A 24,112-nucleotide genomic window follows, 5' to 3' on the forward strand; every position below is an offset into this window, starting at 1 on the left:
ATTCTACAACACCAAAATAACATTTCCATAGTACAAATTGCTAATCAAAAGGAAGGTGAAGATTACTTAATAACAAATAGAAGGTAAAACGAGTGTTGCTTCACAAAGCACCCAGTAGCCTCTGTTCTTAGACCTGGGGGTGGGGGTGGGGGAGCCCCGGCAGTGGCCCTGCCTCAGTGCTCGGGCACAGTCAGACCTCGGGGCTGAGCTTTGGTACTTGCATTTACTTTAAAAGAAAAACAAAGGTGGTGAGCCCAAGAGCATTTCCATCTTTTCGTTTTGGTGTGCTAAGAAGAGGACAGATCAGGAAAACGTAAATATTTCACACTTGTGATAACATTAGATCCTTTATGATAACCACACAATAAAATAAAATAGCCTCCCTCAAACCATAATTTTCTAGGTCTAAAACATGCTAGAAGAATAATATTGATAGAAATAATTCACTGAGATGTTTTAAATTACATTTACCATAATTTAAACATTACTATTTAAATCCCAGAAATTTCAGTGCTAAAGAAGCACAATTGTTTGGAGAAATACAGGACCCAAAGTACAGCATAAAATTCCCTCATCCCAGTATTATAACCCATTTCCTTATTGTTAAAATCATACATTTCTCAAGATTACAGATAAATGGGAAGTGTTTTTCCATAATATAACTAGAATAAGTGGGTTTACTTGCTCCACTGTGTATTTCCATAATTGGTGAAAATAGACTTCTCATTATGACTAAAAATATAGATTTTTTTAAACTACAGAACCCAGCAGCCAGTTTTCTGCTTTGCTATTCCCCCCAAAAAAGTCAAGCAAAGTCTACAAAAATAGCAATTAACTTTAAAAAATATTTTGCTTCTTAGAGCAAATTTAAGTTACATTCAGATGTAATAGCTATTTCTAAGAGAAAGATGCTCAGCACACTTTCTGTGCCTAGGCTGGGGGGCAAGGCTGAAGCCCAGCTGTCACCATCAGTAGCGGGTTTGGTATTCGTGATGCCACCGGTTAAAGTCGTTATAGAACAGAACAATGCTTCCTGAGGCCATGCCAGAAATGATGCACCTGGGAGAAGCAGAGAGAGAAAGAGGGGTTTACAAATCTATTTATCTCCTAGGTAGGGCTCTGTTACTGAAGAAAGAACCACCCTCCCCAAATCCACAAGGTAAATACAGACAATGACAGCCATGTCTACAATTTGTGAGATTTATGGTATGTTTTCTGATGACTAAAATGCAGTCCTGAGTAAGCTCAGAGTCCCACCTCTGACACTCCACAAGGATCCAATTCTTAGCTTGGCTTTATATTGAAAGTACAGAGAGTACATGCAGGATGAGTCACAGAAACTTGGATAGACTAGATAATTTCTAGGACAGGGAGGCTGGGCTGGTGAGCCCTATTTTTTATATTAGGTATCAGAATCAAAATACAGTAACTTGGTAGACAAAGCAGCACACAATCAAGTGACAGAGCTATCTGACATGTACAGAATGAATGAAGAGTACAAAATCAGAGTGTTGAACATAATTTAGTCTGTGCTCTGCATAAGAATATTTTGTGTCCATCATGCTGAGGGTAGGGGCCTTGTCCTCCTAACACAGCGACTCTCTGACATGATCATCATAGACAGGAGCTGCTGTTTGCCTCCCCTGTCCCTGAGCTGGTGGTGCAGGAAAAGAGATGCAGCAGTAAGACAGGCAGTTCAGAGGAACCTCTCCAGGAGGCAGAAGCCTATTTATTATCTTAGACCTTTCTCTTCATGGTTTGGTTAGGACAGTCCTTAGATGTCATACTTAGTATCCTCAGTAGTACCTCATATCAAAATTAGGAACTAAAATGTGTCACAACAAAAAAGTCAACTAAATACAAAAGAAGGCGGAAATGAGGGACAAAGAAGCACTGAGGCACGTAGAAAGCAAATAGTGAAATGACAAAAGTCTTTTCCTATCAGTAATTACTTCATGTGTAAGGTGATTAAACGTGCAGAGAGATGGGCAAAATGAAAAGAAAACATGCTCTAACTAAATGCTGTCTACCAGAGACTGTGATCTGAAGACAAACAGGTTGAAAGTGAAAGGGCAAAAAAAGATATTCCATGCAAATAATAATGAAAAGAGAGCTATGGTGGCTATACATACCAGACAAAATAGGTTTTAAGTCAAAATATGTTACAAGAGACAAAGAGGACACTATATACTAATGAAAAAAGGGATCAAGTCATCAAGAGTATATAGCAATTACAAACATAGATGAACAAACAGTAATCCCAAGATACATGGAATCAACACTGACAGAATTGAAGACAAGAATAAACAGTTCTACAATAACAGTTGGAGATGTCACTACCCCACTTTCAATAATAGGTAGAACACCAGAAAGAAGATAAGGAACTAGAGGATCTGAATAATACTAAAAACCAATTGGACAGAACACATATACAAACATTCACCCAACAATAGCAGAACACACATTTTTCTCAAATGCACATGGAACATTCTCCAAGATAAACCATATGTTAGGCCACAAAACAAGTCTTAATACACTTTAAAAAGACTGAAACCAAAGTATTTTTTCTAATCAATCACAACAGAATTAAATTAGACATCAATGGAAACTGATCAATTGGTCAAAGAAAAAAATCTCAAGGGAAGCTAGAAAATACCAAGACAAATGAAAAAAAATAAGCCAAAACTTATAGGATGCAGCAAAACCAGTGCTAAAAGGGAAATTTATAGCTGTAAACACAGATACTTAAAAAAATCTCTATCGGTAATCTAATTCTACACCTTAAAGAACAAGAAAAAAGGTGCAAACTAAACCCAGAGCTAACAGAAGGAATGAATAAAGATTAGAATGGAAATAGAGAATAGAAAAATAGAGAAAAATCAACAAAGTCAAAAGTTGTTTCTTTGAAAAGGTCAATACAATTGACAAACTTTGAGTTAGACTGAAGGAAAAAAAGGCTCAAATTACTAAAATCATAGAGACATTACTACCAATTTTATAGAAATAAGTAAAAAGATTATCAGAGGATACTAGGAACATCTGTATGCCAACAATTGGATAACCCAGATGAAATGGAAAAATTCTTAGAAACACACATTATTCCAAAATTTAATCATGGAAAATTAGAAAATCTGAATAGACATAACTAGTAATGAGACTGAATCAGTAATCAAAAACCTCTCAATGAGAAAAACCCTGGACCAGAGACCTCCACTGGTAAATTCTACCAAACGCTTAAAGAAGGATTAACACCAACTCAAACACTTCCAAAAAACTAGAGAGAACACTTCTTAAGTCATTCAATGAGGCCAACACACCCTGACACCAAAGTGAAACAGCCATTACAAGAAAAGTAATTACAGACCAATATCCCTTATAATTACTGATACAAAAATCTTTGACAAATACTAGCAAACCAAATTCAGTACCATGTTAAGAAAATTATACACCATGATCAAGTGGGATTCATTCTTGGAATACAAGGATGGTTTAACATACAAAAATCAATCAATTGTAATATAACACATCAACAAAATTAAACAAAAACCCACATGGGAGAAGGCATTTGACAAAATTCAACATCCTTTCATTATAAAAACATTCAAACTAAGAATAGAAGGAAAGTACCTCAACATGATAAAGGGCATTTATGAAAAATTCCCACCTGACATCATACTCAGTGGTGAATACTGAAAGCTTTTCACCTGTTACTAGGAACAAGACAAGGATATCCGCTTTCACCACTTCTAGTCAGTATGAAAAGTCCTAGCTAGAGCAATTTAGGAAAGGAAAAGAAATAAAAGGTATCTAAATTGGAAAGGAAGAAGTAAAATTATCTCTGTTACAAGTGACATGATCTTTATGTGGGAAATCCTAAAGATTCCACAAGAAAACAGAGCTGATGAATTCAGCAAAGTTGCAGAATACAAAATCAACACACAAAAATAAGTTATGTTTCTATACACAAGCAGTGAACAATTCAAAAAAAGGAAAATACGAGAACAATTCCATCATAGCAACAAAAATAATACAATGCTCAGGAATAAACCAAGGAGGCAAAAGACATGTATATTGAAAACCAGAAAATACTGCTGAAAGAAATTAAAGATAACATAAATAAAAGGAAAGACATCCTGTGTTCATGGGCAAGAAGATTTAATATTGTTAAGATGAAGATACTAGCCAAAGCAATCTACAGCGTCAACCTAATTCTTATCAAAATCTCAATGTTTTTTGCAAAAATAGAAAAAAAAAAATCTTAAAATTCACATGGAATCTCAAGGGAGCCCGAATAGCCAACACAATCTTGAAAAAGAACAACAAAATTGGATGTCTCATACTTCCTGATTTCAAAACTTACTATGAAGCTATAGTAATCAAAACAGTGTGGTACTGGCTTAGAGACAGACATATAGACCCACAGAATAGAGAGTCCAGAAATAAACTCTCATATATAGGAACAGTCTTTTCAACGAATAATGCTGGGAAAACTGATATCCACATGCAAAAGAATAAAGTTGGACCCTTGCCACCATCATATGTAAACAAACATTAATTCAAAATGGATAAAAAACTATTAGTTAAAATTATAAAACTCTTAGGAGAAAATATAGAGGAAACAGTTCATGGCATTGAATTTTGCAGTGATTTCTTGCTTATAACACCGAAAGCACAGGCAACAACAGAAAGAAATAGATAAATTAGACTTCATCAAAATTAAAAGCTTTTGCACATCAAAGGATACTATGAGCTGGGATGATGGGAAAAGTTCTGGAAATGGAGAGTGGTGATAGTTGTACAACAATGTAAATATACTTAACACCACCCCCCAAAATGGTTTAAATGGTAAATTTTATGTATATACTATCACAGTAAAAAAGTTAAGAATTAAAATGACAGACTGTATATTTAGAATAAGATGCCAGATAAAGATTATCTCCCCAAAATGAAAGTTTTATGAAATAAGCCAGATTTCTCAATGGAATCATTATGGATAGACACACAAGCATTTTACATGAAACTTTAAGAAAAAAGGGACTTAAAGAAATATAAAAAGGTTTACAGCAATATAATTGGAGGCTTTGTTACTTAAATCCTGTCTATTCCTAGAGAATTTAGCCCTTGTCCAAGATTGGCAATGGCATCGAACAAAATCATGCTTTTTAAAAAGTATCCTGGAAACCCCAGTATTCATTGGTTTTTTTGATTGCACAGGTGACCCTCACAACCCAGTCCATTTACATAAATTCCCTCAATAGTTTTTAATGTCACCAGTATAGACCACGATTCCAGTGTTACCTCTGGTCGTAAGACAGGGCCATGGCCCGGATCCCGGCATCACAGCCTGGATAGGCAAAGAGCTTCTTGAGGTCAGACACCTGCCAGACCATGACCACACCATTGTCTCCTCCGGTGAGCAGGTACTGCCCATCCCGGCTCAGCTGGATGGCCTGTGAGACATAGCAACATTCACTAGACACATGGCTCTAGGAAAACTTGGGCCCCCACTGCATCTTTGGTTAATTCGACATGATGCCAGCTACTGCAGCGCATGGAGAAGGGAGAGTGCGTACGTGTTCCTGTGAGGAGTTTTCAGGAAATCATGAGTCACAGAAGACTTGCTATTTTTCAAAAATCAAATGGGCAAAGTCAGGCAATGCTTGAGTTTTTTTGTTTTTGTTTTTTTTCCTAAATTTTTGCTTTTTAAGGATGAGAAGGCAAACTTTTCCAATTCTATGACTACTAATTAAACAGTGCGTGTTGTGGACAGGGACCAGCACCATTTAATGAGTAAAATAAGGAGCTTCCTGGCATCTCTCCATGGCGCTGTGGACACCTAAGCCTGTTCTGTACCAAGGCTGGGCAAACAGTGCTAGCTGACCTCATATCTCCACTAAAACACTGCTGCCTCTGGGGCTCGGCCCCACAGGAGACCACCTACAGCTTGAGCACCTTCACTAGGCTGCTGGAATTTTACAGCAGTTGGGAAGACAACGTGGTAAGGAACCACAACTGCCAGAGTGATTAAACCTAGTTTAAGCGTTTTCTTCTTGCCCCAGGACTGACCACTTCCTGCCAGTGCTAAACTCGAAGTACAGACATGTAATTTGCTCTTCAATCCTGTCAGACCCACCAAAGGCAGGCCACCGCCTGTTTCCGTCTGCTTTTTACATTTTTTTCACAGTTAAAAAAAAATCAAAAAATAATATTCCATAACGTGAAAATTATATGAATTCCAACTCTCAGTGCCCATAAATAAGGGTTATTGGAACAAAGTCACATCCATTCATTTCTAGCTTTTACTCTTTTTTACAGAGAAAGTTTGCCAGCTCCTGATGTAAAAGGTCCCTCTCTACTCCACGAGCGGATCCTACTGCCCCTTTCCCTGCAAACCTTCTTTTCCTGCCTTATTAAGATACACATTTCCTTTCTTTAGCTGGGTGGCATTGGGAGTTCTAAAAGTTACTGCAAATATCTGTAATCCTATGCCCACCTGAACACAGTGAACGTGGGAATCCAGATTGTACTAGCAAGCCAGAAAGAAAATATCTACCTTCTGAAAAATATATTTATGCTGTTCTGCACTCAGAGTTTTACTACCGTTGCCTTAACTCTTTACCCTTTGACAAAAAAAAAAATTAATTATGGAAAAGTAAAGACTTTAACAGCCATTCAATTCACATTCATGTAAATGTCAACTTTTAGAGATCTCTTAAATATAGCTTATTCTCAAGAACACACAAATACATCTAAGAAATCAAAACCCATGGGTGGAAGATAGTTACACGTAAGAAGCACTCTCTAACTTTTAACCAAATACAAACTAAGATTTTTCAACGTAAGCAAAAACCAATATCCTTTCCCCCATTCATTTCACAAATGGCAACCTCTAGGGGGCTGTCTGGGAAATGCAATGAAGACTACAGCAAATAATTATTTGCTACACTTAAAAAATTCAGCTGATGAAAATCCATTAACCTTACAGTTGTGGTTCACTTGAGTTTTATACTTGAGGCTTTTTAGTGGATAAGTGCTATATTAAAACATAAATTAAAACCATTAATCTTTAACTCTTTGTCCTAGAGTAAAGATCCCTAATCCTAGTTCTGTGTTGAAATAAATAAAACTTGGATTTTTAGGACTACACATTTATCAGCATCTAAAATATTCTAATATTCTAATATTGGCCTTTGTCATGAGGGACTTGTCAAATTTCCCTGGAGGTAACAGCCAGGGTAGCATTTCCTGGACAGCACCGTATCTCCCATCCAAACCAGTGTTCACATGGTTCTCAATTCTCAAACACCTCCTCAGTATCCAGGTTAGGTTGAGACTAGAGATTTTAGGAGGGCCTGGGGACGTGTGAATCTCAGCCTCTGGAATCCTGAGTGGCTGGACAACACCGTAGCTGCACCGGTTTCCAGGAGGTACCAGCAGGCCCCAGCCGGCTGCTGGCAACAATCACATCCTAAGACACAGCTTCCTCAGGAAGAGAAAATAAATGAGTTCCTATGGGTGAAATGGTGGTGATCCTTTGTTTAGGATAACATAACTTTGCTGCTCTGTACAGGCTGTCCACTTGAAGTTATTCATTAAGACATCTAAACATTGCCTAGTTGATGTGCTCTGATATGTTAACCAAATGCCACTGCACAATCTGGCATCTAAATAAAAACAGGTGGGAGGCCTTGATTAGTGCAGAGGTTCCGCAGACCGTCTGCCTGCAGGGTTCTTGCTATTTCAAAGAAAGTTCATTTCTGATCTGAGCTAATGACTAATTTGTTTCCATGGTCTCCTTTCCTTATACAGGCTCGGACTGCAGGATGGAGGTGAAGATTTTTGTTCTGTGATGTCTCTTAGTTCCAGCCTGTGGTTTCCTTCCATCCTTCCCGAGGCAGTTAGCTGTGAAAGTGTCGGTCTCTGGAGCTGGGCACAGGCAGTGCTCGTTTTAGCAAGCTCACTTCAATCACACAGTTGCCACTTACAAGTTAGTATGATAAAGTGCAGGCGTGCTGGGAAAAAGGCAATGGATTGTTTAAGCCTAAAACCCAGCGGGAAGTATTACAGAGGGAAAAAAACAACGGCCACAGGGCACAGAGGAGAAGCATGTGTGTACGAACAGTCTGCAGAAAGCCTCTGACTGCTGCCTCGAGGAACTTCCCAGAGCCTTTGGTACTAACTGAAATGCCACAGAAATTGTTTTAGCCAGCAAGGGATTTCAAATTACTTTACAGATTTATTAGTGTAGCTGACAGTATAATCGCAACTCAAAGTGACGGATTATCAACATTATCATCGTAAAGAAAAGAGGAAAGGAAAATCCTCTGATGTGTACTTGGTTTAAATGAAGGGAGGGAAAAATAAAAGCAGAGTGTGAGCGTCTCTGTGTGCAGCCTTCATGGCAGAGGCAGTCAAAATGCACTGGAGAAAACTCACAGTGAGAACGGCAGAGAAGAAGGCGGCCGTTTACTGAATTAAGAAGCCATCCTAGGCTACAGAAGCAGCAAGTGCTCTTGGTCTGATCAGTGTAATCTATATTTAGGGTTTCTTCTCCTTACTACTTCCTGACCCCAATATTCATGTGAGAGAAGGGGGTGACCAGACTAGGTCCAGGAAACTGGGAGAATTTATGTCATCTAAGTTGCCCCAGGTCAGGAGTAACAATGAGTCAAGTGGCCAGAACTAGCCTACACCACACTCAGAGGGCTGAGGCCTCCGCATCCTTCTTCCCACCCCCAACACATCCTGGGTCCCTTCATTGCACTCAGTTCACATGCACCTCCAGCCCCATCTCGGGAAATGATAGGAACACCAGTTTCATGTTACCTTAACCTGTACCAAGAAGTTCAGAGGTGAGAAAAGAAGGACCTTGAAAAAACAGCCTCTCCAAGAGCAGTCCTTACTCTTCTCTTCAGCCTCTAATACTATGGCACCCTGTCCTGAAAATGAAAGAAAACCCTGGAAGGTCCACAGCACTACCAAGTGAAAAAATGTATGCCTGATTCACTTCATAATTTGAAGCACAAATTTCCTTCACTTAGTGAGTCTGGGTCTTGCTATCCACAAAGAAGTAAAGTCTGTACTTAGATGCTAATCCTAAATCATCATAATCCCTACACTCCCACCATCAGCCTGTTCAAGAGTAAAGAGGGCGGGTTTCAGGGGTACTTTACTGCACTACTTTACCTTTGAGACTCAGAAAACAATGCCTTGCACTTAGATAAAAAACCAAAAGCAAGAAAGAACAAGCAGTGCCACTGAAAGCCGCCCAGGATGGCTGAAGGAGCATCCCCGGCTTCACTCAGTGACCTTGGACTGAGCAGTGCAGTCAGCACGGCTGTAATGGGCTGTGCTCTGGGAAGCAAATGAGCCCTGTCCAAGCGCTACCTGATGATGTTCCTTTGGGGTGGAAAAGAGGCCCTTGGTGACTAAGCACAGAGGTTTCTTTGGTGAACCCTTTCCCTCCTCACTTGCCTTTATACTTTGAGGTAAAAACATAAAAGGCTGAAAAGTCTGTAAGGTAGGGGACTTCCCTGGTGGCGCAATGGTTAAGAATCCGCCTGCCAATGCAGGGGACACAGGTTTAATCCCCGATCTGGGAAGATCCCACATGCGGAGCAACTAGGCCCGTGCACCTCAACCACTGAGCCTGCACTTTAGAGCCCATATGCCACGTGCAGCAACGAACACCCAACACTGCCAAAAATTTAAAAACAAAAGTCTGTAAGGTACACTTACCCTTATGTTATCATCTGTTTCCATGGTGGCCTGGAGGTTTCCATTCACACTGAATGTACAGAAGAAGCCATTTTCATAGAATATGACACAGTGACCCTCTCTGGAAGCCTGAATGAGTTTTGGTTTCAGGCAGTTTTCAGGACCCTCCAAAGTCCTTAACAAGTCTCCATTCATGGAATGTATGAGACATGGTCCTTCTGAGAAAACAGGAGAAACAAAAGGCAAAATGAAGTCTTTGAAAAGGAACAGACAAATGTGACCTGAATCTTGAGCACAGATTAAAGAGGATGACAGTACCATATCACAGTTGTAGAAAGCCTTAAAAAATTATATCTTAGATATCAGTTATTTTGTAAAATCTGCATGCTGGCCAGACCTCACCTTTCACTTGGGAAAGGAGAAAGCTGAGTCATACATGTTCAAGTTCACTTCTCAAGAGATAGGAAGTTACTTTGTGAAATTCATTATGCCAAGAGATGATAAAAACTGGAGGAATTCAGAAAAGAACAGGACAAATTTCAAATCCTAGAAGAGCTTCCAGGAAGGCTGGGCCTCAAACACGGGCTGCCGTCAGGCTCACTATGACCTTCCGTGACCCTCCCCTCATCTCACAGGGGCCCAATGGTCGCAGCATTTGCGCCTGTGTGGTGAGAACTCATTAAGGCAACGTCTGAAGGCCTAAGCCTTCTTCCCTCCCACTGCTTGCTACTTTGCAAGGAAAAGAAGGTCCCTGGTAGTCTACCTCCTCATCCCCCGCCCCCCACCCCCCAGGTAAATTCATACAGAGATCCTTCTGCCACTTCTCCTTGGCAAACAAGTCTGCCTCCCTGCTTTCCCCTAAACCAAGCAGCTGCATCCACTACTCCCCGTTCTCTGGGCTGACCTCCAGGCTGAGATGCTTGAGGAGGATGGAGAAACCGCATCTTTTTTGAGTGCCTGCTATGTGCAAAAGCCAAAGAGGAGCAGGTAACCAAAACTGCTTGTGTGATGAGTAGGTTCTAAGAAATGTCTGAGTTGGACAAAAGGGGTAACTAGACTACATGCCCTGCTCCTTTCCAGGCTAAATTTCTCGTAGCCACATGGAATCATTACCTATTCCCCACATGACTACTAAAGCATGTCTCCCAGCTTTTTCTTGACCACTCAGGGAGTTGACAGGTTTTTAGTGTTCTCGATATAAATACATAAGGCAGTCTTTGCTCTGCACAGTTCCAGCATGCATGAATTTCAGTTGTCATTCCAAATGACCGCAGTCCCTCAATGCCACAGTTCAGATTTCAGTTATCACAGTAACTGCATAAAGCACACACTTCATGGTCAGCTTGTCAGTCCACAAATCACTGTAAGTAACAGGTGTGCATCATGACAGGTGACCAACCCCATCACTTCTTTCAAAGTCTGTTAATAAGTGGTCACTGCATGTCTGTGACTCAGCATATGCACAGACAGCAAACTCTGTAGTTGTGTTGCCTCCCTGTCTCCCAGGGATGGAACTGTATGACATTTTATAAAAATGGATAATGAAAAGAGGGTAGTGACCAACAAAGATGAATTTGCAGTAAGGAAATGAGATGTGACAAAGCTGAGAGTGAAACTTGCAGCAAACATAAATGGAATTATAGAAGACAGAGCTGACCGTGGGGGTGCTGACATCACTGAGAGGCCAGAGATATGCAGCCAGAGGAAGTGAATGAGGGTGACCTTGCTGACATAAGTTTGGAAAGTGGCTGCAACAAACATGAGGATGTCCCAGAAGTGATACCAGGGAAAACCCACATTAAAGGAAACCTAGGAGATATTTCATGACACTGAAATCTCAGAAGATAAAATGTTGGGAGTGGACCCAAACTTAGGAAAGAGTTTGACAACTGGTCAAGGCACAGAGAAGATTCTTACTCCTTACGTTACATGAAGAGAAGGGGGCAAGCACTTTCAAAGTACTCTTGACATATTTTTCACAACAAAATAAAATACTTTCATAATGTTTTAAATTACAGTGTACTAAATGTGAATTTTACTATTTTTTATGTCCATATGTGTGTGTATGTATATATATATGTACATATAAAAGTGAACAAGAGACTTTTTAGTGTTTTGATAAAAAATTTTAAAGGCCATGGAACAATCATAAAATTTCCCATTGAGTATTAATCATAATATTCCCCACTGAAATTAGTGATTTTTGCTATCTTTGCAGGGACTTCCCTGGTGGTCCAGTGGTAAAGAATCCGTCCTGCAATACATGGGACGAGGGTTCAATCCCTGGTTGGGGAATTAAGATCCCACATGCTGCAGGGCAACTAAGCCCGCATGCCACAACTACTGGGCCTGTGCACCTCAACTAGAGTCTGCGCACCACAACTAGAGAGACAAAATCCACACGTCACAACTCTCATGAGCCACAACAAACAATCCCACATGCCACAACCAAGACCCAACACAGCCAAAAATAAAAATAAATAAAAATAATATCTTTGCATAGTTTCATCTTACATGGTCATTTTTACAGTGCTGTACCACCATGCAAAGTAAGGCCAGCCTGATATGACAGGTTCATTTTACGTGTCCAATTTGGATCATATACAGTCCAAGAACTCATGTTAGCTCAGGATAAATGAAATCATTGGGTATAAGAAAGAAAAAAATCCAGTAGTTATAGAATTCTTGCTATCATTATTACTATTTCATTGTTTTGACCAACTAAATTTTTAAACACCAACATCTGACTATAAGTCTTGTTAGCCAGACAAAGTACTAAAGTTCACAGATAAGGTGACTCAAAAACTACATACTTCCCCATCAGATAAGCCTAAAAGATAAGTGATTACAGTACTTTTTTGTGTTCAGAGCTCAGTTCAGGGCAGAGAGACAGAGAGATGAATAGACTACTACAATTGAATAAACAATGAACTGGAAACAGCTCTGTTCCTGGTCGGATCCTGATTTGTTGTGTGTGCTCTTGGAAAGCTTGCTGAATGTTTTTGGCCTAAATGTACGACAATGCTATGAGAGGTAAAGTATCTTTCCACTCTTCTCACTGCCATCCCAGCCCCTGCCTAGTGCAGAGATTTGGAAGGTAAAACAGCCTGGGTCAGGAGTTTCCATTCAGGTATGAGGTGGAACCCAGCCCAGTCAGACTCCAGAAGAATAAACAAATACACAAAGACGGTCCTTGTTTTCACCTGCCTCTTCAGTGCAATGCTGTGAAACAGGACTTTCTGCATTGGTGGAAATGTTCCCTTTCTGGGCTGTCCAATGTGGTAGCCACTAGTCAGTAGTAGGTGAATATACTGAGCTGACCCTGCAACGTGGCTAGTGCCACCAGGGAACTGAATTTTAAATTTTATTTCATTTCGGTTAATGTGAACAGTCCCATGTGGCTAACAGCCACTGTCACAGATAGCACAGCTTTAGAAAAAAAGGCACTAAATTCATCTTTGGTAATCTGTTATTAGAAGACACCAAAAAATGCATCCATTTTATGAAGGGCCCACAGATATACCTTTAGAACCACTTAACACCAGGCCAAGTTCAGCACAGACGGCAGCACAAGTGATCTCATAGTCATGTCCTGTCAAGATGGCCCGAGGAGTGGTGGTCTCACCTTTAGGAAAAAAAGATTAAAAGAACAAATCAATTCAAGTTCATGCAGGGGATGACCTCTCTCTACTCAGATTAAATCAGCAATAATTTGTTCCTGATTCCCATAATGCCTAAATCGTTAACTTATACCTTGGGAATTTGACCCCAAATCCTATTTTAGGAGTAGATCCAAACTATATGCTATAGTTTGAGGAACACATGTTGCTAAATTTCTAAGCCTTACATGATTATCAAGCAACAATAGTTTAAAACAGAATAATACAAAAATCTGCATTATAAACTGCCTCAGATACTTTGCAAATACGAATATGAGCCCTTTGAGTAGATGATTTTTAGATGGATGATTATAAAGGTAGGGACTGGCTTAATTCACATTTTGAAGAGAGGGCAGCCTCCTCCTCTCCCCCCTCACCCAGCCCTCCTCCTCCCTGGACCACTGAGACCCCTGTCAGGATGAAGAACATCACCTTCATCATGGATTCATGACATCTCAAAGCAGCCCCGCTCTTAAATATCTACCGTCTTTCCCAAAATTATGTATTATTCTGATATAAAATCTCAGAGTATATTTCTCTATGGTTCATTCATTCAAAGAACAGAGGGGGAGTAAGACTATTAAATGTAATTCTACTGACAGTGACTGAAAATTAGGGCAGGAAGGTGAAGGGGTGGGGTGGGGGAACAGAAAAGGAGTATCCAAATAATGGAAGATGTTTCAAAACATTTCCACAGGTAGAAGAAGTCATCCTGTATCTCAGTCCCAAACTAAAAAGAAAGCTGTGGTTGGCTGAGGCCGCACCCACACTGTGAAGGGCCCGGCACAGATAAGGAAAACAATAACGGGCTTGACTTGTGGCTTGGTTCGTGCCAAGCCACGAGGATAAACTGAATTCCGTATTTAGCCTGAAGAATACTATTTCAAGACAAACTAGTCCGCTACTTGTATAGTCTCTGGGGACAAAGACACAAATGCCTTTAGAAAGGGACCAGTGGGCAGGACTCTGTCAGCAGTCTTAGATTCCCTCGATTAGGATCGCTTTCATAGTAAGACTGACAATGGTACTGTGTAATCCACAGGGGCAACCGTGCCCAGAAAACAGGTCACTACCACCAGCTGTGGAACTCTGTGGAAAAGAAGACCTTGTCATCCTGACCCCATACACTTGGCTATCCTTGGAACAGTCACCCACCCTGAGCAGAGAGATCTGGCAGATCAGGGAAAATTCGGCAGAAACCTACTGTCCTTGGAAAGGCAAATACTGCTGTTCACAAATATGAACTAGTGGTTTTTATCATGGTCAATGTGTTCTTTGAAATGTTATGCAAATTTATGTACGTCTATGTTTTCCTGGGGGGTGGGGAGGAAAAGAAGGAAAATAGGTTTTATTGACTGCTCAGAGATCCATGACCCAAATCAGGAGAGGGCCTCTGCTGTGAAGACAGGGCCTAGTTTCTGTGCTCCTGGCCCCCCTGCCCCCGGAGACTGCAGTTACTTCATGTCTGGTCATCTCACGTCATGATTACAGTGCGCTTATTGGAGTGCGTGATGCACAGTGGTGTCCCCGCCGTGTCCTTCTTCACTTTTGGTGACTCTAGATACTTCTGAGTGAGACATGAGTGAAAAGGCATCATATCAAACTCTGTACCCCATGGCTGTGCTATATGCAGTCAGGAGCAAGAACTGGCTTGCACGCTTGGTGCCCAAGGGAGACCTCGAATGACGCAGTAAAATGCCAAAGGATAAGTGGGACAAGGGGCTTGGTTTCATTTGATTCAGTTTTAAAACTTCTTTGGGGAGAGAAACCCACCTTAATACAAAGTGTATTTGACATTTTCCAAACCGGAAAGCATTTGTTACAAGAGCAGCTATATTTTTCCCTTAAAAAGCATACAAATTTGGTAAATTTTTTAAGAAAAGAAACAAATAATGCAAACCTATCTGAACTGCTTAACATTCTGCTGGAGAGAAGTCTTGCCACAAGAAACAGAAATAACTGTCATATTTTTAAAACTTACCAATATTTTAGCCCCAATTCGTGGTTTCCCCCCTTCCCAAGACATTCTATATTTCACAAAAAAATACCATACAATGTTATTTTTGAAATGTCTAATTATACCTATTGGCAACTTTTTAAAAATCAAGAATTAAAATCATTAAGATCTAAGGAATATATTTTCAGTGTGATCGTTCCTTTTTTGTTTTCAAAAGGTACCATTTTAAGGGGGGCAAGATTTGTGTTTTCACTTGAACTGTCTTGGAATCCCTCAGTGGAAAACGAGGGCCTGAAGGAAAACTGATGGCAACTGAGAGCAATCTCAGTGTAAGGCGAAGTAAACGAGGGACAGATGGATAGTGGGGACACAGACGCTGTCACTTAAGCATGCCAATGCTAACTTTTTGTTTTCTAGATCTCAGAATATTTTCTCAGGGACATGGGGAGGAAGTGAGAAGACTGCTGTAAACTGGATTTCTTTCTTTAATGCAAGAGTTGAAATACTGAGAATTTTCTATGACTATGGAGTTTAGGAAGCCTCACAATTTACCCCATAAAGTGAGTTAAGATATAAGCATTCTTTTTGGTAAAATCATGATTAAGACTTTTATAAATATGCTTTACTTACAAAATACTAGTTTCTCGTAATCCACACTGTACCAATCATTTTTCCCTCTACAAATCAGAAGACACATGTACATGCTGTGTAATTTTAAAACTGAAAAGAGATTCTTCTTTTCCTAGGGCCTGATCTCTAAATGAAGGCCTGTTCAATGCTAGGATTCTGGCTTCAATGTTTGGCAAAATGTTTCTAAACCAGGAAGCAGGTTAGACAGACAGTTCAGGAAATACAGGGCGGGGGGGCGGAGAAAGAGGAGAGGAGAGGAAAGGAAAGGAAAAGAAAAAACAACAAATTGAAAGCATAAGGGTAAACTTATGATCATTGGGTTCTACTCAGGTAACTGGTTTCACAAACACTAGATTTCCAGTAAAAAATGACCCTGCTACTGAACTCCCCTCCCCTTTAGGAAAGGCATATTAATGGCCTCTAAAAATCCACACACAACAATATGAGGAGAGATATCATTTCCTCTAAGAAAAGCCATTTCCAGTCTTGTTTACAGACTAAACTTTGTATTCCCTTTATTATATGCGGTACAGATCAAGTGTTCTTTACATTCTCATTAAAAAATCTGTTCAAAATAAACACTTGGATTTTTATACGTTTCAATGAACCAAATGTTTTGTGTATTAAAATTTCACTACAGAAAACAGAACTACATGATATGGGATTTAAATCCAACAGATCTAAACTAATAGGTTCAACAGATATTTTGGGAACCCCTTGGAATGAAATTACAAAGGGTAGAAGGGTTGATGGGAGGCAGAACACAGGCTCATATGTGGCTCACAGAATCTATTTCTCCATAGTTACATCATTATACATCATCCTGCAACACAGCAATAACATCCCACATATCAATAACAATATACATACGTGTCTGTGTATATTTGTTTGCAAAGCCTAGAAACAAAATCTGGGAACCATACTCTCACTCCAGCACCCACCTACATCTGCCCCTTCCAACTACCTGTCAACCCATAGGAGTTAATACCTAGGAGGGAAATCAGCTCCAATAAGACAACAGTGTCCATATATTATTTTTTCAAAGACCCTAAACCTATAGCCATCTCTCACTGAAGTCTCTAAACTGAATAAAGAGCAGGGGAAAAAGTCTTCTGAAAAATATCAGGTTAATTCTTTGATAAAAATTTGCAGTAGTTAATAGATACAGAAAGTCTTTACTTTTGCTTTCTGAGATAGTAGGATCTACCAAAAGCTAGATCATAAAGCAGAACAGATTCCCTTAAGAACCTTTTAAAGTCTTGCTGCTTGAAAAATCGTCATGGCTTTCAATAAAGCTGAAGAGAAAAATTTATCTTGCTGCTAGTTTAAGAGGCTACACTTCAAACTCTTCTTAAAGAAAAATAAAAAGAGAAAGAGGATAGACTTCTTGGACTGCTTTGAAAAGCTTGAGCAATTACTTCAAAGGAAAGGGTGTCTTTGTCCAGAGAGCAGGTTTATGACTACTGATGCAAATCCTAACCAAAGGCTGAAAAGGATACTCAGTGCAGCTTTATGGATGGCCTTAAAGGAAGATGAACAAGTCAAAGGAGATTAAAGACAGTCCAAATCCTGCCATGAATACCAGGACACACCAGTTTTTACAGATGTGCCTTTCTCAGTACATAATAGCAAATATCAGTTACTAACTTACAGTCACCATTATAACAACCCAACTTGCATTTAAGCAGCACAAGATCTCCATAATACCCACTTAGCATTTATATTGGACCTATGTTTTTAAAATATTAGGTGAAATGTTTTACACCATTACACAGAATAACAAATGCTGCTATTAAATGTGTTTCTTTGGTGCCCTCATAACGCTAAGTGTATTTCTCCATCAAATGAACTCTGAACCACTTAAAGTTATACCTGAAAGAAGAGAAGGAGGAAACAGTAATTTCTCTAGTATCCTGTTCATAAATATCCAATGAGAAAAATATTTCAAAAGATCTGTCTCCATTAAGGCAAAGGGGATTAATAACCCAGGTAAAAATAGACCTGACATGTATTTCTGGCAAACTGAGTTACGTTTTAAAAAATGAATAAAGTTCCTGGTATTTTTGGCATCATCTCCTCAGGCTTAATGAAAATTAAATTACTTTAAAAAGGCATTGCAAAGCTCTCATTAGCAGTTTAAATACATTGTTACTAGCAGACAGAGAATCCCCTTCATTCATTTACCTTTTTCATACCATCTATCATGAAATGAAGGGCAGTTCAATTCTTCCCTAGTCTCAGTTTCGTAGAAATATAATTATCTCTTCCAATTAATACTTAGTTTAGATGACTCTTGGAACAGAAGTTAACATTTCCCATTTGTTCACGCATTCATTCTTTTATTCCTTCACTTAATGACATTTACTGGGTATGTATTATGTGCAATGCACAGTGGAAACAAGGAAGGGAATAAAATATGACCCTGTATTTATAAATGATTTGATTTTAAATGGTCATTGGATCAGGTTTTGTTGACCTTAACTATAAGCCTGCTAATTATAATTATAAATACCTATTATTGGAAAGGTCAAAAAGCTGTAGTGAAGTCCAAATTATTTACTACAACTTAATTTTTATACACAATGGATATTTACCATCAATTAATAAAGTCCTGAAATAAAAAACAACCAATATAATTTTCCAGGTTAGTAAAATCTAATACCATCTGACCTCTTAGAGACATAAAACAAAATATGATACCTGGCTTTAAAAGAAAATCATTTCAATAGCATACTCATTTTGAAAGAAAATGTAAGTTTAAGAACCTAAATATATAATTAAGTTAAGTATATATAGATTTAAGAAAATCTACGTATTACATATGCCAGCCATTTCCTAAAGCTGGATACTTCTGTTTTGCACATGCCTTTTGTTCCATTTTAATTACATTTGATTACTATAAACATTCATCAACAAAAAAATTCACATGAAAACTGAATACTAAGGTTTCTTATGTGGCTCACCAGAATGGTAAATCAAGAGAGGAAATGGTTTTTCTGAAGCGGAAACGGGGCTAGTTGTTAAATGCTCCTTAAAGCTTTCCACTAATTTCCTAATTTTTCAATGGGAATTATAACACTACATTTTAATTATACAAAGAGAAATTATTTAAGGTTTGTTCTATTTATTTCATCTCTACCAATCCTTCCCTCTCCTCTCCTTTCATTATGATCTTTTTGGTGAAAAAAAATGATGATTTCGTGAAACACATACACTACAGAAAACAAGCCATAGCTGCATTTAGGATATGACAAAAAATAGTAAAATTTGGTAGCTTCCTCTTATAAATACTATGAGAATTATTGATGCAAGACAATATAATATTGGTACAAAAATCAATAATATTGTCTTGATTTATAACCTTTCTCCTCTACTATGATATATATATTGGGTTGGCCAAAAGGTTCATTTGGTTTTTTTCTGTAAGATGGCTCTAGTAGCACTTAGTTGTCTTTTAACTTTATTCGAAACAATCTTAAGATTGTATTGTGACAGCTGTCATATGTCTGCATTAAAAAAAAACAACAGCAAAATTGGTGAATTTTTGTGTAGCCATTTTAATATTTAAGATGGAAGGAAAAAAGCATTATTTTTGGCATATTATACTTTATTATTTCAAGAAAAGAAAAACACAACTGAAATGCACAAAAAGATTTGTGCAGCATATGGAGATGGTGCTGTGACTGATCGAACATACCAAAAGCAGTTTGTGAAGTTCTGTGCCAGAGATTTCTTGCTGGACGATGCCCCACGGTAGGGTAGACCAGTTGAAGTTGATAGTGATCAAATCGAGACATTAACTCAGAACCATCAACATGATACCATGTGGGAGATAGCTGACATACTCAAAATATCCAAATCAAGTGTTAAAAATCATTTGCGCCAGCTTGGTTACGTTAATTGCTTTGAGGTTTGGGTTCCACATAAATTAAGCGAAAAAACCTTCTTGACCAAATTTCCTCACGTGATTCTCTACTTAAATGTAATGAAAATGCTCTATTTTTAAAACAAACTGTGACAAGTGATGCAAAATGGATACTCTACAATAATGTGGAACGGAAGAGATCGTGGGGCCAATGAAATGAACCATCATCAACCACACCAAAGGCTGGTGTTCATCCAAAGAAGGTGATGTGTATATGGTGGGATTGGAAGGGAGTCCTCTATCATGAGCTCCTTCTGGAAAACCAAATGATTAATTCCAGCAAGTACTGCTCCTAATTAGACCAACTGAAAGCAAAACTTGATGAAAAGTGTCCGGAATTAGTCAACAGAAAACGCATAATCTTCCATTAGGATAACGCGAGATCATGTGTTTCTTTGATGACTGGGCAAAAACTGTTGCAGCTTGGCTGGAAAATTCTGATTCATCTGCCTTATTCACTAGACATTGCACCTTTGGGTTTCCATATATTTCAGTCTTTACAAAATTCTCTTAATGGAGAAAATTTCAATTCCCTGGACTATTGTAAAAGGCACCTGGAACAGTCCTTTGCTCAAAAAGATAAAAAGTTTTGGGAAGATGGAACTATGAAGTTGCCTGAAAAATGGCATAAGGTAGTGGAACAAAAGGGTGAATACGTTGTTCAACAAAGTTCTTGGTGAAAACAAAAAATGTGTCTTATTTTTACTTAAAAACTGAAGGAACTTTCTGGTCAACCCAATATATCTCATATAAACTTATATGAACTTACATAAACTTATATATATATATATATATATATAAGTTTATGACAATGGAATCATCTTCTAAGACTACATTAGAAAATGGGTTTGTATGAATATATGCCTACAATTGTATAACAAAGTATAACCCTAATGTGTAATAATATTTAAAAAGTGCAAAATCCTATCATGACATGTACTGTCAGAAGAACTCAGTACTAACAAACTCATCTCTATATTGTCCTTTGCAAATACTAAGAATGCTTTAGTGACAAGGTTGCATCAAATTCTCTACAGATGACAATCCAATGAAATCGAATTAAAAATGCTGTACAGGTTACTGGCTGAGAATGGTGCCTCTGGCCTAGGATGCCTGGGTTGGAATCCAGGCTTCAGCATTGCTAGCTATGCCACCTCACTTGGGCAAGTTCTCATAGTTCTAGTAAGATCTAGGGGCTTTAAAACCCAGGGCAGCAAGTAGAGGCATACTAATCCCCATTCTGTGCCTCACCTATGAAACAAGGATAATACCAGGACTACTGTGAGGATTAATGAGTTACCAGGTAAAGCGCATAGGATGGTGCCTGGCATGTAGCCAGTGCCCAGTAAGTTTCACCTAGCAGTATAAGCAGCACCCAGTAAGTATCACCGAGCAGTATAAGCAGCTGAATTTCCACCCTCTGTTGTAGACACTCTTTCCAGCAAAAGTATACTATCTGATCCTGTGCCACATAAATGCCAATCAGAGATGGTTCTCATTACTATTGTTTCCTGTCAGGGAGAAAATATACCTTCATTTCTAGAAATTATACTTTGATTTCTCCCATTCTTCCTTTTCTTAGACTTTCTAATCTTCCCTGACAGTCCACTTAATTCTGATACAACTAGAGCATGAAACCTAGAGCAGGAAGGGAAAGCACATTACAATAATTAGCTATTTTCCTCCCAGATAAAATATCTTTATTGTCTCTGATTATCAAAATAATACATGCTCATTGTATAACATTTCATATAATTTAGTACATTATGAAGAATGAAAAACTGCCTCTAAATTCCACTACTTAAAAACAACCACTGCTGACATTTACTGGGTATCGTTCCAGGTTTTTTTCTATACACAGTATACAAGGTCTACACACACAGACACAGATACTTAAAATATATCATATTATACACGTAGTTTTGTGATCTTTTACACTTAACATAGAGAGCATATCTTTCCATATCAATATCACAATTTATAATACATTAGTGGCTGTACAGTCTTTCATTGTGTGGACATATCCAACTTTAATTAACTGATGTTCTTCTTTTATCCTACTTTCTTGAGACTTTCTCACTTGCCAATTCCCCATCGACGGGCTTATCTTTGGCTCTAATTCATTGACAGCTCCTGCAGCTGCATATGAGTGTCTAGTAAACATAAGCATTATAAAACTCTGCCTCCAAAAAAAAATGCAGATACTTAGAAAAGTTGTTGAAAGGAAATCTGGTTCATATTTTTGATATGTAACATTAGGATTCTTACGAATATGAAAACACATGAAAAATGAAAACAGATAACTATTTTTGTCTATCTCCCCTAAATACCCAAGTCACATAAAATTCTTTGTAATTTGTCCTCCTTAACATTTTTAAGGTTCCTTTGTTAAAGATACATAAGTCAGGCACCAGTGAAAAGTATAAAGGGTTTTCACATCTGTAGCTATTAGAAACATCCTGGATTTGACACCAAAATCAAAGGCGATAAAAGTAAAAAAACAAACAAGTGAGATTACATCAAGGTAAGAAGCTTCTGCGCAGCAAAGGAAACCATCAACTAAATGAAAATGCAACCTATGGAATAGGAGAAAATAGTTAAGATCATATACCTGATAAGGGATTAATACCCAAAACACTTAAAAATTCACATAACCCAATATCAAAAGAAAAATCTAATTTTAAAATGGGCAGAGGGTCTGAACAGACATTTTTTACAAAGAAGACATATGGATGGCTAACAAGTACAGAAAAAGGTACTCAACATCACTTAGCACCAGAGAAATGCAAACCACAATGAGATACACCTCACACCTGCTAGAATGGCTTTTATCAAAAGGACAAGAAATAACAAGTGTTGATAAGAAAGTGGAGAAAAGGGAACCCTTGTGCATTGTTGGTGGGAATGTAAATTGGTACAAACACTACGGAAACAGTATGGAGGTTCCTCAAAAAATTAAAAATATAACTACCGTATGATCCAGTAACTCTGCTTCTAAGTATTTATCTGAAGGAAATGAAAACACTAATTCCAGAAGATATTTGCACCCCCATGTTCACTGCAACATTATTCACAATGGCCAAGACATGGAAACAAAGTGTCCACTGATGTATGAATGGATAAACAAAATGCTACACACACACACACACACACACACACACGAATATTATTCAGCCATAAAAAAGAAGGAAATTCTGCCATTTGTGACAACATGGATAGCCCTTAAGGGCATTATGCTAAGTGAAATAAGTCAGACAGAGAAAGACAAATACCCTATGATCTCATTTATGTGTAGAGTTAAAAAAACAAACAAACAAACCCACTACCAAAGTCACAGATATAGGGAACAGGCTGCCAGAGGTGGTTGCCAGAGGTGGGGAGTGGGCAAAATGGGCAAAGGTGGTCAAAAGGTACAAACTCCCAATTATGAAATGAATAAGTCTTGGGGATGCAATGTACAGCATTGTGGTTATAGTTAATAATACTGTATTATATATTTGAAAGTTGCTGAGAGAGTAGATCTTAAAAGTTCTCACCATTAGAAAAAAACGTGTAACTACACATGGTGATAAATGTTAACTAGACGCCGTGGTGATCGTTTTGCAATACATACAAATATCAAACCACGATGTTGTACATGTAAAACTCATATAATGTTATATGTCAATTATATCTCAATTAAAAAAAAAAAGAAATATCCTGACCCTGCTCACTCTAAGGAAATAAAGTGATCTCTCAGCTGTAGAAAGTTACAAGCTATGAGAATAAAAACTAAAAAACTCAACAGTCATGAAGACCTCGGCCATGAGAGGCAGAAAGAATTCTAAGGACTTTTTTCCTACCTAGAAACACTTCAAATCCAAAATATGAAGTCTGACCAAACTTACTTGAATGTGAAAAAAGTTACTTTTTAAAACAGGGCAACTGTCAAAGAAATCATCAGAGGCATTTAATAACTAATTTCATATAAAAATAGGTCTCTTTTCATGAATTCTTAGGACTATCTAAAGTACAACATGAGGTACATATGCACAGCTGTCATATAATTTCTCTAAAGAAGCAAACTCTTTGGAAGGTGGTAAAGTCAGTATACCACGTTGTTCCAGGAGGCCTTCATTAAACGTATCCTTAGTAGTTCTACAATAATCCCACACCCCCCTCCACATGCAACATTCTAAAAGCAGAAGGCTTCTGATTTTAGGCTTAAAAAAGGAAGAGGGGTGA

At 38.4% G+C, this 24,112-nt stretch overlaps 1 protein-coding gene across 6 annotated transcripts in view; it reads right to left on the reverse strand.

Moving 5' to 3' along the window:
* Positions 1–654: 654 nt before the first annotated feature.
* The window catches only part of LRBA (LPS responsive beige-like anchor protein), a 687,888-nt gene continuing 664,430 nt past the window's right edge, over positions 655–24,112 (reverse strand). For 5 of the 6 annotated variants that reach the window (XM_057725704.1, XM_057725703.1, XM_057725700.1 and 2 more), the window contains 4 exons: positions 13,241–13,342; positions 9,739–9,935; positions 5,299–5,450; positions 655–1,059 (listed from right to left, as the gene is read on the reverse strand). In XM_057725704.1, the coding sequence (XP_057581687.1) occupies positions 969–1,059; positions 5,299–5,450; positions 9,739–9,935; positions 13,241–13,342 (542 nt within the window). In that variant the 3' untranslated portion in view covers positions 655–968. The remainder of the gene's footprint in view (positions 1,060–5,298; positions 5,451–9,738; positions 9,936–13,240; positions 13,343–24,112) is intronic. The other variant, XM_057725702.1, reaches the window with a different exon arrangement.

Source organism: Hippopotamus amphibius, chromosome 3, assembly GCF_030028045.1.
Source record: "Hippopotamus amphibius kiboko isolate mHipAmp2 chromosome 3, mHipAmp2.hap2, whole genome shotgun sequence".
In the NCBI taxonomy this organism is placed as follows: Eukaryota; Metazoa; Chordata; class Mammalia; order Artiodactyla; family Hippopotamidae; genus Hippopotamus; species Hippopotamus amphibius.